This window comes from Scatophagus argus, chromosome 7, assembly GCF_020382885.2.
Source record: "Scatophagus argus isolate fScaArg1 chromosome 7, fScaArg1.pri, whole genome shotgun sequence".
Lineage (NCBI taxonomy): Eukaryota > Metazoa > Chordata > Actinopteri > Scatophagidae > Scatophagus > Scatophagus argus.
The window spans coordinates 1,050,921-1,065,315 of NC_058499.1; the positions used below are offsets into that span (position 1 = coordinate 1,050,921).

At 45.8% G+C, this 14,395-nt stretch overlaps 2 protein-coding genes across 5 annotated transcripts; one reads left to right on the plus strand and one right to left on the minus strand.

Annotated features, from left to right (window-relative positions):
- Positions 1–47: 47 nt before the first annotated feature.
- On the plus strand, positions 48–9,942 carry mdkb (midkine b). Of its 2 annotated transcripts, XM_046393176.1 has the most exons (6): positions 48–1,115; positions 1,323–1,392; positions 4,167–4,261; positions 5,879–6,052; positions 7,360–7,518; positions 9,327–9,942. In XM_046393176.1, exons 3-6 carry the CDS (start codon positions 4,168–4,170, stop codon positions 9,344–9,346), a joined length of 447 nt encoding a protein of 148 aa, XP_046249132.1. In that variant the 5' UTR covers positions 48–1,115; positions 1,323–1,392; position 4,167; the 3' UTR covers positions 9,347–9,942. The 2 variants fall into 2 exon arrangements, with proteins under 2 accessions (XP_046249132.1, XP_046249131.1); XM_046393175.1 differs by lacking the exon at positions 48–1,115 and having other exon boundaries at positions 1,268–1,392.
- On the minus strand, positions 9,130–13,903 carry chrm4b (cholinergic receptor, muscarinic 4b). Of its 3 annotated transcripts, XM_046393174.1 has the most exons (3): positions 13,196–13,256; positions 11,255–12,227; positions 9,130–11,182 (listed from the first exon to the last, which is right to left on the minus strand). In XM_046393174.1, the coding sequence occupies exons 2-3, from the start codon at positions 12,217–12,219 to the stop codon at positions 10,891–10,893; spliced, it is 1,257 nt and encodes a 418-aa protein (XP_046249130.1). In that variant the 5' UTR covers positions 12,220–12,227; positions 13,196–13,256; the 3' UTR covers positions 9,130–10,890. The 3 variants fall into 3 exon arrangements, with proteins under 3 accessions (XP_046249130.1, XP_046249129.1, XP_046249128.1); XM_046393173.1 differs by having other exon boundaries at positions 9,130–12,224; positions 13,178–13,903; XM_046393172.1 differs by having other exon boundaries at positions 9,130–12,227.
- Positions 13,904–14,395: the final 492 nt, after the last annotated feature.

A 14,395-nucleotide genomic window follows, 5' to 3' on the forward strand; every position in this document is an offset into this window, starting at 1 on the left:
TTTGATTTGACATTTTAAAATATTGTTAACACATTTCTCACATTTTTAACTTCAGAGGGGCCATAAAGTTCTTTTTCATAAAAGAAAAAAATGCGCCAAACTTTTACTGTAAATCAGCTTTACAAGTCGGTCGTTAAGTCTGAGCGACTGGAAGCTGCTGCTCCAACGTGTCTGCACAGCAGGAACGTTCAGGACGTTTCTGCAGGTCCTCCAGGTCAGCTCCAATAATCTGAGCTTTAGGCCTGAAAATGTCTTACGTATCGGCCAATCAGAGTGCGCGCTGAGCCGCGTGGGCTAACGTGGAGAACACAGCAAGTGAAAGAGGAATCAAACTTCGGATTATTTGTCAGTCGTGTTTTGAATCGGAGTGAACTCAGCAGATCCGAACATCAACAGGAAGGTTTCTGATCCCTCGTGTGGTCAGTCTGATCCTCACGGTGGACACAAACGGAGACGCTCTGAAGGACTTTCACCTCCTCCTCTGGTTTGCTCGCTTGTTACAGGATGGCTGATTCCAGACAGGAAATAACTAAGCAGAACAAAGTGTTCTGGGGAACATGAAGCCCTGAGGTCCTGAGGGACTTCACCAGAGTCCTGCAGCAGCAGGAGTCCTGAGGGGGGACAGGACGTCTCCCGCTCTCTTTAACAATGGCCTCCACGCATGACTGAGCCATCAGAGCGCCATCAGACTTTTCCCTCCACCACCAAGAGGAGAACACGGAACCCAGCAGAACCGCATGGACGAGCGTTGACGTGCAGGATCTTTAAGTGCCGTCGTCCTCGTACACAAACATCAGAAGGACGTGTGACGCGACGTGACGCGACGCGACGTGACTCGACTCGCTGTTTATGGGTTTTCATTGTTAAAAATAAAAAATGTCATTGTTGTAAATATGTTGAGTGGAAGACAATCCTGCCATTCAGAGTCCCTCACTTACGTCTGCCTGCGATGCTAGTCGTCCGTCTCCCTGGTGACACTCGGCTGGACTTTGACTGGAAGACGTTTGTGTGTGTTGTGTTTGTACTCACACTGAAGCTCTGAGAAACACTGAGACTCGCTCTGACCCAGTCACACACCTGCACACACCTGACCTCTACAAGCAGCCACAGTTTGAGTAAATATTAACACGCACACACGCACACACACACACACACACTCTATGCTAATGAGCTGAGCTTGTTTTGTTCCTCAGGGTGTGGATTAAAGCTTGTGATGTCACCATGAGGCTGGTTTTCAGCATTGTCCACATGCAGTGTGTGTGTGTGTGTGTGTGCGTGTGTGCGTGCGTGCGTGCGTGTGCGCGCGTGGACACGTCGAGCAGCAGCAGCTGAAGGCAACGACAGAAGGCGACGACTCCACAGCTCGACTGGCTGCTCCTCTGAGCTCGACATGTAAGTTTTTCTTCTCTCACATTTTCACCAAAACTGCGTCTGTTTTCAAAGGATTCAAAGCAGAGTTAGAAGATTAGAGCTGAAATCAATTCATCTGCAACTTGGAAAATAGTTGATTTAATGAGTTGAGTTCCTTTCAGCTTCTGTGAAAATAAATATCACGGTTTACATTAAATGAGACTGGATGTTAGTAAAACAAATAACTTTGGGTTGTGAGTTTATTTGCAGGTTTGTTTTGGAGGGGAATCTCAGAATTCAGAATGTTTCTCTAACTTTATTTTGAAAGGACAGATAAACACAAAAACTCTCACTTTAGCTGACAGTAAATGCAAACACATTCGTTTCAAACACGTGTTCCTCAGGACATTTTCAGATAATAATTGATTTCTCTGAGGATTCGGGTTTAATATTTTGTTTCAGTTTATTTCTGGATGTGTTGACGTGGTGATGAATAAGACGTGTGTTCCCATGAGGCCTCAGAGCTTCGGTTTTGTGTTTGTCCTGATCTGTTCTGTTTTCTGCTTTTCATCTTTGTGGTGTTTTGTCTTCTGTGCGTCTTATTAATTTAAAAAAGAGAGAAAGCAGGCACCTGTTGGGAAGCACTTTGTGTTTCTAATATTCAGTCTTTCACGCAACAATTTCCAACTTTTTCTCCACAACTCGTTTTTCTACCGACAGACAAAACTTAAGCTCAGGGTTTTGCTGCCACAGCCTGAAACAAACTCCTCCAACAGATTCTCATATCTCAAACTGGGTTTGTGTTTCCGGATGTGAGTGAACCCTGCGATTTGGGAGGAAGTTCCTCTAAATGTTGTTCCTAGTTTGGAACCAAAGGGAGCATCCCACTCCTTTTCTTCATGCTAAGATTTCATTGTTTTCTTATGCAAATAAGTTTCTATTCATGGCAGGGGGAGTATGGGGGACTGTGGGGGAGTAAAGGGGGAGTAACGGGGGTGGGGGGCTCAGCTCCTAAGACATGGCATGGAATCTGTGTTAAGCTTTAGAGAAATGAAACCAGGCTAGAAGAGGCTTTGTTTTGGGCCAATGAATCAGTATTCTTTTGAGGGGAATCTAAAGGGCTCTTTCAGGCGCTGCTTGGCCTCCTCCCCCTCCTCCCCCTCCTCCTCCCCCTCCACCTCCTCCTCTTCTTCTTCATTGATGGAGGACAGACTGGAGGCCTGCTGAGAGTCGGTTCTTTCCTCATAAAAGGCTGCAGGAGGAGCGAAGAGCAGGATTTGCTGTGCCAGCTGACATGTGAAAGAGGACCATTGCTTTAATGGAGGCCTGAAAGAGGAGTCTGTCATTTCTCAGCACAATACCAACAGAGAGGGAGAGAGGAGCTTTAGGGGTAATTGACTCCCCCTTTTTTCCTTTCTTTCCCCCCAAAGAAGAGCCAAGAACCCTGCACTACATTTCTCTGAGCTGCTGTCATCAAACACTGAAGGAACGCTGTAATCGTGACCAGAAAGAGGAGAAATAAACCAAAATCTGAGTGCAAAATAACAGTGTGGGGGGAATCTGAATACATTAGCCTACTTTTATAATCCTGATGCTGTCCTAACTACAATAGTCAGATTATTTGGCTTAAGCGTTCTGACATTTGTGAGGGGGGTGAGCAGATTTAATATGGACTAAATTTGGACCATCTGGCCAAAGCCGAGCCAGATCAGGCTACAGTTAAACATCACGTCAGCCAGTCACTCAACAAGACCGGATCAGGACAAACAATTTCAAAGTGCCGAAAGCCATCACAGGCAAACTGTCCAGGAATTTAAAAAAACACAATTTGTGCAAATCGACACGAATCTTCAGGTTTTCCAGGACTGGAAAAAAACACCAGAACTCAGGATCCGAGTTCCATCAGTGGTTAAGTTTAGGCGAGAAAAGCGTTTTGGTTTTGTGTGTGATTGACTGCAGTGTAAACACCACAGTTACTCTGCACCGACCCTGAAATGTAACGTGTTATCATTGCTTGTGAATTTCCCCCGTGTGGACCTCATAAAGGCAGTTCTCAGTTCTCCTAATTTGCAGTTGAAGTTTTAGGATTCATGGACATGAATTTTTCATTTTTAACACATACCTGTCTCAGTCAAATATCAACACAGACGTGAGACAAATATTTTAGGTTCAGATGCAGCCAGATGTGTGGCATATTATCTCTGATGTCCATCACGAATAAACGCCCTTTCTTTAGTTTCCTTCTGCTCCAGTTCAGTTCAGTTTATTTATATAGTACATAAATCACAACAGAAGTTGTCTCATGAAACTTTGTTGGATGGGGTTGAGGTCAGGTGGGCCAGTCAAGTTCTTCCACACCAAACTCATCCAACCATGTCTTTATGGAGCTTTGCTTTGTGCACTGGGGCACAGTCATGCTGGAATAGAAAAGGGCCTTCAACAAACTGTTGCCACAAAGTTGGAAGCATAGCATTGTCCAACATGTCTTGGTGTGCTGAAGCATTAAGATTTCCCTTCACTGGAGGTCAGGGACCGAGTCCAAACCCTGAGGAACAGGTCCGTAGAGAGGTGTGTCTGGATACTTTTGTCTATATAGTGTAATTCAGCATCTGACAAAAACCAACAGATAAAACCAACAGGTTTGCAGTCCACTGCAGACTACAAGCTGAGAAGAAGAAGGATCTCTTGTCAAATAAAGTGCAAGAACCACACCCGTTGTACCCGACTGTGCTGCTCACGGCTGCAGCAGGTTCACATTTCCTTGACTGTCGTGACTCGTCTTCCCTTTAAAGACATCCATGTTTCTGTCTCTGCAGAATGCGAAGCTTGTTGTCAGTGACGCTGCTGCTGCTCCTGGCCCTGACCCTGACCCTCACCGCCGAGGCCAGCAGAAAAGCCAAAGGTCACAAAGGTGAGAGATTAAACACGGCCGATATCAGAGAAGAGGTTTCACATTACTAGGAATTTGTCTTGGTGACTGGTGCATATGTAGAACGTAACAAGTAACATATAATAGAAGAATAAAATATAATAGAATAAGGTAAAACAAAATAAAATAAGATAAGTAAAAGAAATATGTTTCTGGAGGTAGTCCAAAAGTGAGGTAGTACAGAGTGGAAGTATAGTGCAAGTAGGTGAGGTAAACAGTGCAAATGAACAGCTCCTGTACATCAGTTCCTGTACTGAAGTGACTAAAGTGCAGAGCAGCATGTTAGTCAGTTGGTGTTCAACAGTCCAACAGCACAGGGGTTTTGGTCCGAATGGACCGTAACCTCCTGCCTGAAGGGAGTTTCTCAAAGAGCTGTGACGGCGACTCCTGAAGGCTTCAGTTAACTTGAGCCTAATCTAAAGCAGAACTCTTGAATCTGCATTTTAAAACTGCAGAAATCAAACAGGGAAGCAGGAAACCTCGTCTGGAGGATGGACAGATGGCAGGCCACTGGGGGAAAAGTCAGAAGATCAGCAGTCAGTAGGGATCATCCTCTGGAGAACATGAACATCTTTCCAGCTGTGGAAGCAGTGGAAGACGTGTGCAGATTCTTCAAATAAAGCAAAGCAGCCGTACAACAGTCTAAAAACAGTTTACAGGAAAAGTTCTGCATTTAAAGTACAAAAGCGTGATTAGCAAAAATACATAAAGTATCAAAAGTAAAAGTACTCTTATTAAATTGTTGAGGGATTGAAATGTTTCTGATCCATAAATGTGTAGTAAACACTTTGATGTACTTGCTGGAGGCTGAACTGAAACGTGTGCACTACATGTTCCCAGTGAAGTACCTCCAGGTGTCTTTACTTCACCACTTGAACGTACTTCACTGCTAAAGTTCAGTAAATAAATGAAGTGAAGTGTGTTTCTGTTGAGAAAAGTTTTTCCTTTTAGTGAAACTTTGCCCTCCATGTTCGTTCACTCTCAGTCTGGTGAGCAACATGTTGTGATGACAAGCTGTAATTTATTACTTTGGCAAACATTTCTTCATCCCGTCTGTCTGCTTCTGTTTGACTTTCCCACAACGCCTTTCATACTGTAACCACAGCCCTTTCAAAACAAACATCTTATCCAGTCTCTTATCCAGAGCTGACTGCAGCCTCACTGAGGGTGGCGCCGCCATGTTTGTGGCTTCTGGCATTTTGAAGCAATTTGCATCAAAAATCTCTCCGAGCTTCAACAAATCTGAGCACATACACCAGAATTATATTTCTACATGTTCTTTACAAATAACTTACACCTGCAGAACCTGAGAATCGTCATGTTTTAATCCAGTGGCGGCTGTACAGCCACGTCTCTGCTGCTAACAGGAGCTGCTAACAGCTAATCCAGCATCCTTTGACTAAAGGGAAACAAATATGGGCTAAAAGAACAAGCTGAGAGTAGACTTTGCAGTGATGCTGGAGAGATCTTGTGTAGATTCTGGATATTTACATGATGGAGGAGGAGATGTCAACATGTCAACATGTCTGGAGAGAAGCAACAGTAACATTCATTAGTCTGGTGTTCTTTCAGACTGACAGAAACTCTCTGCTTCACCAGGTGGGAAACATGATAAATCCAGACCTGCTTCAGAGTGCTCCACTGCAGAGACCCGGTACGGGAAATGTGTTCCAGAGCACGGAGACTGTGGAGACGGTCTGAGAGAGGCCACCTGCAAAGATCGCACCGACAAGATCCACTGCAAGATCCCCTGCAACTGGAAGAAGGACATCAGTAAGACCAACCACACGCCACACAGACACACCTGAGCCGGTTCACTAACGTAGTCGAGTCTTCAAAGTGATGAACTTAGAAAAGCAGCCTGATGAACGCACACTGTTCATATCCTTTGGGTTCTGGCACTCAAAACCTTGGCTGTATATAAAGAAGGATGATATGAGAGCTCTCCAGAAGTGAAGCCAGAACATTTGGTCTGCCCCCTGGTGGGCGGCTGCAAGATTCACACATGTAGAAACATGAGGTGGAACGAAATTAGTTTCCCTGGCCCCGGGGGGTGTTAGCAGCAGCAGGGGCTGCAGAGGTCCTCCAGAGTTCAACAGTCTCACAGCTTCTGGGAAGAAGCTGTTCCTCAGTCTGGTGGTCCTGCTCTTGATGCTCCGCAGCCTCCTGCCTGAGGGGAGAGGGGCAAACAGTTTGTGTGAGGGGTGGGTGGGGTCCTTCATGATGCAGGAGGCCCTTTTCCTGCACCTGGAGGTGTAAATGTCTGTGGTGGTGGACAGGCTGTGTCCCACAGTCTTCTGTGCAGCTTTCACCACCCTCTGCAGAGTCTTCTTCTCTGCTGCAGAGCAGCTGCCGTGCCACACAATGATGCAGGAGCACAGGACGCTCTCCACCACACATCTGTAGAAGGATGTCAGGACTGAGCTCCCCAGTCCGGCACGCCTCAGCCTCCTGAGGAAGAAGAGGCGCTGGTGTGCCTTCCTGATGAGGCAGGAAGTGTTGTTGCTCCAGGTGAGGTCGTCCGTTATGTGGACACGCAGGTACCTGAAGCTGGAGACCACTTCCACCGCTGTCCCTCCGATGTACAGGGGAGGAAGGGGGAGATGTCTTCCCCTTCTGAAGTCCACGATCATCTCCTTGGTCTTCTTCACGTTGATGCAGAGGTTGTTCTCTCTGCATCAACCCTCCAGCCGTTCCACCTCCTGCCTGAATGATTGTGTTGGTGCTTATGAGACCCTCCCTCCCAGAACCACAGTTCAGTTAGTCTGTTCTGGACTACTGTAGAAAAATGATGATGAGGGATCAAAAAAATATCACAATATTCTAGTATACCCTCATTTTATTACACCCCTGTTTCATTATTATTTCATTATTAGGGGTGTAAGAAGATGGTCCCGGTGTGTTCAAGCCGAGGCCTCATTTATTCAGTAAATTCCTCTTCATGTTTTCAGTGTGATAATAAATTGCAAGAGCTCAAATGTAAATGTGAATGAATGTCATCACATCAACGTCTGACACTGAGTGGTTCCTCTATAAAATATCAGTGAATTAAAGGTTTAAATGTCATGTATTCCCTTCAGGCGACTGCAAGTACAAGTTCGGCCCGTGGGGATCCTGCGATGGCGCCACCAACACCAAGAGCCGGTCAGGAACGCTGAAGAGAGCGCTGTTCAATGCAGAGTGTCAGTCCACCGTCAAGGTGTCCAAACCCTGTTCCCCCAAAGTGAAGAAAGCCCGAGGTGAGGCCTGAAAGCAACACTCAAGTGGTAATACAACAGTGTAGAAATACTCTGTCTGCAATCAAAATCTTACTCAAGTTACAGTAAAAAACAGTATTTAAAGTATTAGTATTAATAGTTAAAGTATTGGCCTCAGAATATGCTGTAAAGTACCAAGAGTAAAAATGCTCATTACTTTCAGATTAATACAAACATTACATTAAAGCAGTGCTTCTCAAATAGTGGGGCGCGTGTGACCCTGGGGAACATGCTTTTTTTGCCGTACTAGAATAAAGTGTAATTGCACATCCACTACAGTAGTTGGCAGTGGCGCTCTCATCGTCAGAGTGTGCGCAGGGAGTATTAGCTCTGTGGTGTAGCGGGTTTTTTGCACCGAGCAGGCGATATGAAGTGCAGTAAGCGAACCCTTAAGAGACAACATGAAGACATTTTTAACAGGGATGAGAAGAAAGGCGGAGAGAGACGAAGATAATGAGACAAAAGTAACTCGAGGAAATATGACGAAGCATATGTAGCTTGGCTTCACTGTGACAGCAGTGGGAGACGACAGACCGGTGTGTTTACTGTGTCTAAACATGCTGGCAGCGGACAGCATGAAGCCAAATAAATGAAGGCGCCACTTGAAGACATTACATCCCAATCATGCTGATAAGCCGCTGGAGATTTTTCAGCCAAAACGTGCCGAATATTGCCAACAATCATCCCGCTTTGTGAATGCTACTTCAGTAAACCAGCGAGCACTGTTAGCATCATATTTTTACATATTATTAAATATTATTACATATTGTTATTACTATTATTTATAGTCGTGGGAGGGGCGAATTGTTTTGTTCTTGCTGGGGGGGCGCAACAGAAAATAATTGAGAAGCACTGCATTAAAGGATTAAAATCTTGTCTGTAATACCACTTGGTACCTGTAGAGGCCGACTGTAGTTTCAGGAGGGAGATGTGTCAGTCAGGAAGCAGTAACGATTCATCAGATTCACGACTTAAAACCTGGAACTCAGCAGTCCAACATGGTCCCAGCATGTGAGCTTCCCGCCCTGAGTGTGGCTGCGTGTGAAGAGTCTATAACCTTCTTTGTAGTTATGGTGAAGAACAACTCTTCTTCTGAGGCCCAAATCTTATGGTAAAGCAGTCAGTGAACAAGACCAGCTGTAGTCTAATCCCTAAAACAAACTACGTAGTTGATGAATTGATTGTCACAGTTCTTTAATCAGTGTGATTATTTTAATAATGTTTGTCTCTCAGCTCTCCTGGAGATAAAACATGAGACGTCTTAGCAGTTTGTTTCTGCTGCCACCAAGTGGCAAAAAAATGTTAGTGCAGCTTTAAGCAACTGCTACCTTTTACTAGACACTTCACTAAAAAATATCATTATTGTTATTACCAGAAGATGGTTTGTTTTTGATTCAGTCATTATGGGTTGCAGTAATCACAGAGGAATCAATAAGTAGATATTAATCAGCAGATCTGACACAATAATTCAGTTCTTATTGTCATCTTTGACTTGTTAACCTTCAAACAGAATTTTAATGCAAAATAACAAAAAGGGTCCACATTTTAACTTTTAATGTATTTGAAAAAACTCAACACTCAGCAAACTCAAAATCATCTTTTACAGATGAGCATTTTATTCATAACCAAAACATTTTAGCACAGATATCTGAAAAACTACAAAGAACACAACAAATAAAATTCTTGAAGGAGATCTGACGAGTCATTAGAGCAGCAATATACAACTGATCAGTTTATTTTAGACATTTAGACAACATTTTTCGATTAACACTGTTTATTTCCTTTACCAGGGGACAAGAAGGCAAACTAAAGGATGGAAACAGACGAAGAAGACGGCAGGATTCATTTCTCTTTCTCCAGCTGAACAATCGTCTTCTCTCCTTCATCAAACACAAAAAACCAAGAGACTCCTCCAAAACACACCAGCCACCTTTGATTTTTGGCCTCCTTTGACGTTTATTCTTCTTGTACCAGTTTTGATCTGATTTTCCTGGTTTATTTCGATTGAAGTGTGTGGAAAGCTTTTCCAGAATCTTCCCTCTAGGTAATAATGAATAATTCTGTCCTCATAGCGGATAGTTTGTATTAACAGTAAATTTCAAAATAGTCCTTTAAGCTTTTACAGTAGCTGAAGTTAAATTAACATACAAGACATGTTCTGATCCACTCTGCAAACTGCTCAATGGTCCGGGACGTGAGTCACTGGGAAATAAAGAGTTCTGTTTGAGAATTGCCTTTAAAATTTGTAAAAAAAACAAAAAACAAAAAAAAGGACTAAAAGGCTTGGGTGGATCTGTACTGGCAAAGTCCTCTATAAAATCTATTTTTTGAACTGTAGACTATTGACATTGCAAGATGAAACTTGTATAAATGAACAAATTAAATACTGTACATTGTTTTGGTGAAGAGTCTGTTTGTTATTGTGCACAAACATGTCAGTCATATAATGCTTAATATTTAACTCTTTCCAATGTGTTCATCACTTCTCTGCAGATGTTATTCAGCAACGAGACACTCGCGCAGTAACGTAGCACATGCTAAATGTCACTGTACGATTAGTATGCTAACCACGCATTAACATGCAGGCAGTTAGCATTACACACTGACTGTATTAGGAGGTTAGCATGACAGCATTTGTTGACATGCTAACATGCGTACATTTAGCATTTAGACCGATTCCTGTCAAAAATCACTCCGTATTTACAATACAGTGCGTTGATTTTACTGTCTGCCATTTTGAGTGTCCAAATTCACTCAAGTGACTTTGTGGTTTAATATCTACAGATGAATTCTAAGTTTACCAGCATTAGAAACACACATGCAGCGCGGAGGAAAACCGGCACAATGTCAGCCTAATTCTGTTTAGACCTAAAACGACAGTAAAAGAGGTGAGCTCAATAGGCATTTAGCTCTGGACATGATACGTGTTCAAGTGAGGAGCAGCAGCTGGCAGCAGTGATGTCAAGCTACGTTAGCATAATATGAACATTCATTTCTCTGCTATGTTAGCATGCTATAATAACAATATTCTTCAAACTACAGTGAGGTTAACAGGAATTTGGTCACTCGTTTCAGAGGTATCCTGAACTAAGGTGGCAGAAAATTACTACAACTTCTAAGGCGCATTTGAGGAGCAAACATCCAATCTCAGTGCACCCTGTGAGCGCTAAAGATTACAGTACTGGGGGAAAAGTTTATCATTTTACTTTTGGATTCTGGGTCAGTTGTGGATCAGCCCAGCAGCTGTAGTGCCTTGTTTTGGTCCACAATGATTTGACAAAATTATGACTGTGGTTTCTGGCTTTTCAAAGCAAAGTCTGATGAGGCTCATGGGTGTGCAACAACACAACAGGGTCAATGAAGCGTCCTGCTGCGGCAGCATAGCAGGCTGCAGAAGGTTTTTCTGAAGGTGACATTACACAGAGCGTAGCAGCCGGGGTTGATGGCGCTGTTGATGTAACAGAGCCAGTATCCTGTGGTCCACAGCACGCTGGGGATGCAGAAGTGACAGAAGGCAGCAATGACGGCCAAGATGTTGTATGGGGTCCAGGTGAGAATGAAGGCCAGCAGGATAGCCAGGATGGTCTTGGTGACCCTCCTCTCTCTGGCCATCACGCGACGTCTCCGTCTCTCCTGAGACCTGAAACTGGGACAGGCAGAAAAAGCTGTTGAGGCCATCCTGTGAAGGTCAGTGTTGGATGAAGAGTCATTTTCGAACCTGTTGTGGTCTTCAACACCGGAGTAGCGGACAGCAGAGTGAGAGCAACACTGCCGGGGAGACGAACAGACGTCCGTTGGCTCGGAGGAGTCACCAGGACTTCTGGGCACTTTGTGGTTCCTTCTGGGCTTCAGGCTGCTGACCTCCGATCGGTTCAGAGACAAGTCTGAGCCTGGGTCACTGGGCGGCCAACTCCGCCGTTTCAAGAGGAAGTCTTTTATGGACGGACTGGACGTCCTGAGCGTGCCTCTCTCCGACCGAAGCGCGCTCAGTCGACTCTGGCTGGCGGCGGACAGGCGGCTGTACAGGCTGACCATGATGAGCGCCGGCAGGTAAAAAGAAGGAAGGGTCGTCCCCAGAGTGACAGCAGGGCTGGCGAGGAGCTGGGTGTAACATTCTCCATCAGGGACAACACGTTTGCCTTCGACCGTCTGCCAGCAGAGGATCGCGGGGGCCCAGAGGACGAAGGACAGCAGCCAGGCGGCCCCAATCATCAGACCGGCCATCCTGCCGGTCCGCCGCACCGGGTAGCTGAGCGGCTGCGTCATACAGAGGTACCGATCCAAACAGATGATCAGCAGGTTCATGACAGAAGTGCTGCTCACCACGTGGTCCACAACAAGCCACATGTCGCAGACCGCGGCCCCCAGGGGCCAGCGGCCCTGCAGCAGGTACAGCGTGTACAGGTTCATGGAGAGCAGGCCGACAATCAGGTCAGCCACCGCCAGGCTCAACAGGAAGTAGTTGTTGACAGTCCGCAGGTGACGGTTCACCTTGATGGAAAGGATCACCAGTGTGTTGCCCAGGACGGTGACAATGCTGAGGGATGTGGTTACCATGGCAATTAGGATCATCTGAGTCGTGCTGTACGGACACGCCGCTCTGACTGGAGGCTGACAGGAGGCGTTGGCGCAGGGGCGGAGCCAGATGGAGTCATTGAGGTCAGGCCCAGGTGCCCGTCCCATGTTTTCTGGAGAAAAAAACAAACAAACACAAAACAGAAGTTTTTCTTTTGGGGACATGTCTTTTGTCCCGAGAGCCACAAATGCTTCACAAATGTCCCAGAAAAGCCCATTGGACTGAACAGGGTGGCACACCTGTAGAGTGGGCCTACAGGTGTGAAAATCAAACAAATCTGCTGGTTTTGAGTTGCATTGTGGGTAATTGAGTGTGCGTGTCTCTGCTGCACTGACTTTGATCCTTATTTTAAAAACTTTGTTTTACTTTTGCCTGCCCTTTTTGGACGGCTTCCTGTTCTGCAGCACTTTGGCAATCAGTTTGACATGAAAATAAGAATATTTCAGCTTCCTCGTGCTCAACACAACACGAAACGCTTCTATCATCAGAACAAAAGACGAACGACTGTGTTAACATGTGCGTCTTTGATAAGAAGGGAGGGAGGGAGGGAGGGAGGGAGGAAGGAAGGAAGGAAGGAAGTCAACCGCGACTCCCAGCAGGTGAGCACATAAAGCAGCGTGATGGACACATCATCCAGAAGAGTTTCTGCCTCCGTCCCATTGAGGAGGGATGAAACATGAACGCCACTCTGTTACTGCTGTGACACTTTAAAGCAAAACGCAAAGAAACGCGGCGGAGGTAACGTGTTATTGTGCAGTAAGTGAAGGGGGCGAACAGCACAGCATTCACCTGCCAAGTTCAGTGTGGGACACCAGAAACTTAAAGCATCAACACACACTTCAGCTCAGTAACAACAGAGCGAAGCGGAAAAGGTCACGACGCGTAGGGTTAGTGAGGTAAGGTAAGTTCAAATCATTTCACTGAAAGGTGCAAATAACTGGGGAAACTATTTTAGATCTGAATCGTAATTCTGCACGAAAACACAGCTACACGACCCATTCTGTAGGTGAGGAAGATGAGGTGTGTGAAGCTGGAAAAGTGTGAGCAGAGTTCAGGCTAACCCACCTGCTGATCTCAGGTGTGCTGATGTCAGACGGTAGATGGGGACCTGCTGGTCTCCGGTCTGCTGTGCGCGTCTCCTCCGTCAGTCAGAGCAGCAGCAGCAGCAGCAGCAGCAGCAGCAGCAGCAGCAGCAGCAGCAGCAGCAGCAGCAGCTTATATGCGGCGGATGGAGGAATCCCTCCATCATTCATTCTCATTAGCAGTGGACGCTCCGCCCGAGTGTCTCCCCATCAGACGTCACCTGCTGCTGGAACTGTCCTCAGATCAGACTCCGCTCCTTGTGGGACGTAATGACAACCTGAGAATAGACAGTCCTGCTCCCAGGGCAGACGCACACTTTATTATCCTTTCAGCACGACAATAACAGAGTCTGAATACAGTCAGAAGCTTTTACTGTCTGTTTATCTGCAGGTTATTTTCATCACTGCTGGAGGAAGTATTCAACTCCTCTGCTTCAGCAAAAGTACAAATACCACACTGTGAAAACACTCTGCTACAAGTTTGACTGTTCTGTTATATATGACCTCATTAGATTATTGTGACTCAGGCATGAACAACGGGAGAAGACGTTAAAGCGCCTCTGGCAGAGCGATCAATCGTTGTGTTTCATCCAGTGAGTAAACTGTGTAACGACGATTTACAGCCGCACATCCGACCTGAGCTGAACGCGTTCAGTGTTTGGACGTCTCACAGTTACAAACACACCGTAAACGCAACACTCAGCAGACGCCGGTGGAAGTACCGACACGCTGGACAAAATGAAGGCAGCAGCTCGTGACCGGCCTGTCACGCTGTAGAAGTCGTGCTTTAAAAGCCTCACTGAGGTGAACTGAGAGCAGCCGCAGCGCAGTGACGTGACGTGTGCTTAACGTGTTAACGCTCCTGCTGATCCTACTTGCTGTGCGCCATACAGCGGAAGTGCGGCGAGGTGTCACCTGAACGATGAGCTAACGAGACGCTTCAGCTCGTCTCTGTTCAGTAAAAGACAGAAACTCGAGTCTAGAAGGTGGACGGCTGGATGTTCCTGTAAGCTATAAAAGTGTTTCCTTTCTGGACATTTTGTGAGTTTGTTTTGTTTCCTTATTAGGCCAAACAATGAGAGAGCTTGTGAAACTCAGCGAACTTACCGCCCGTATTCATCTCCTAGCTCAGCCTACGGGGCCCTCTGGAGGCACAAAGTGGTATTACAGACAGAGCGGGCCGCGGCTAGCAGGTTAGCAT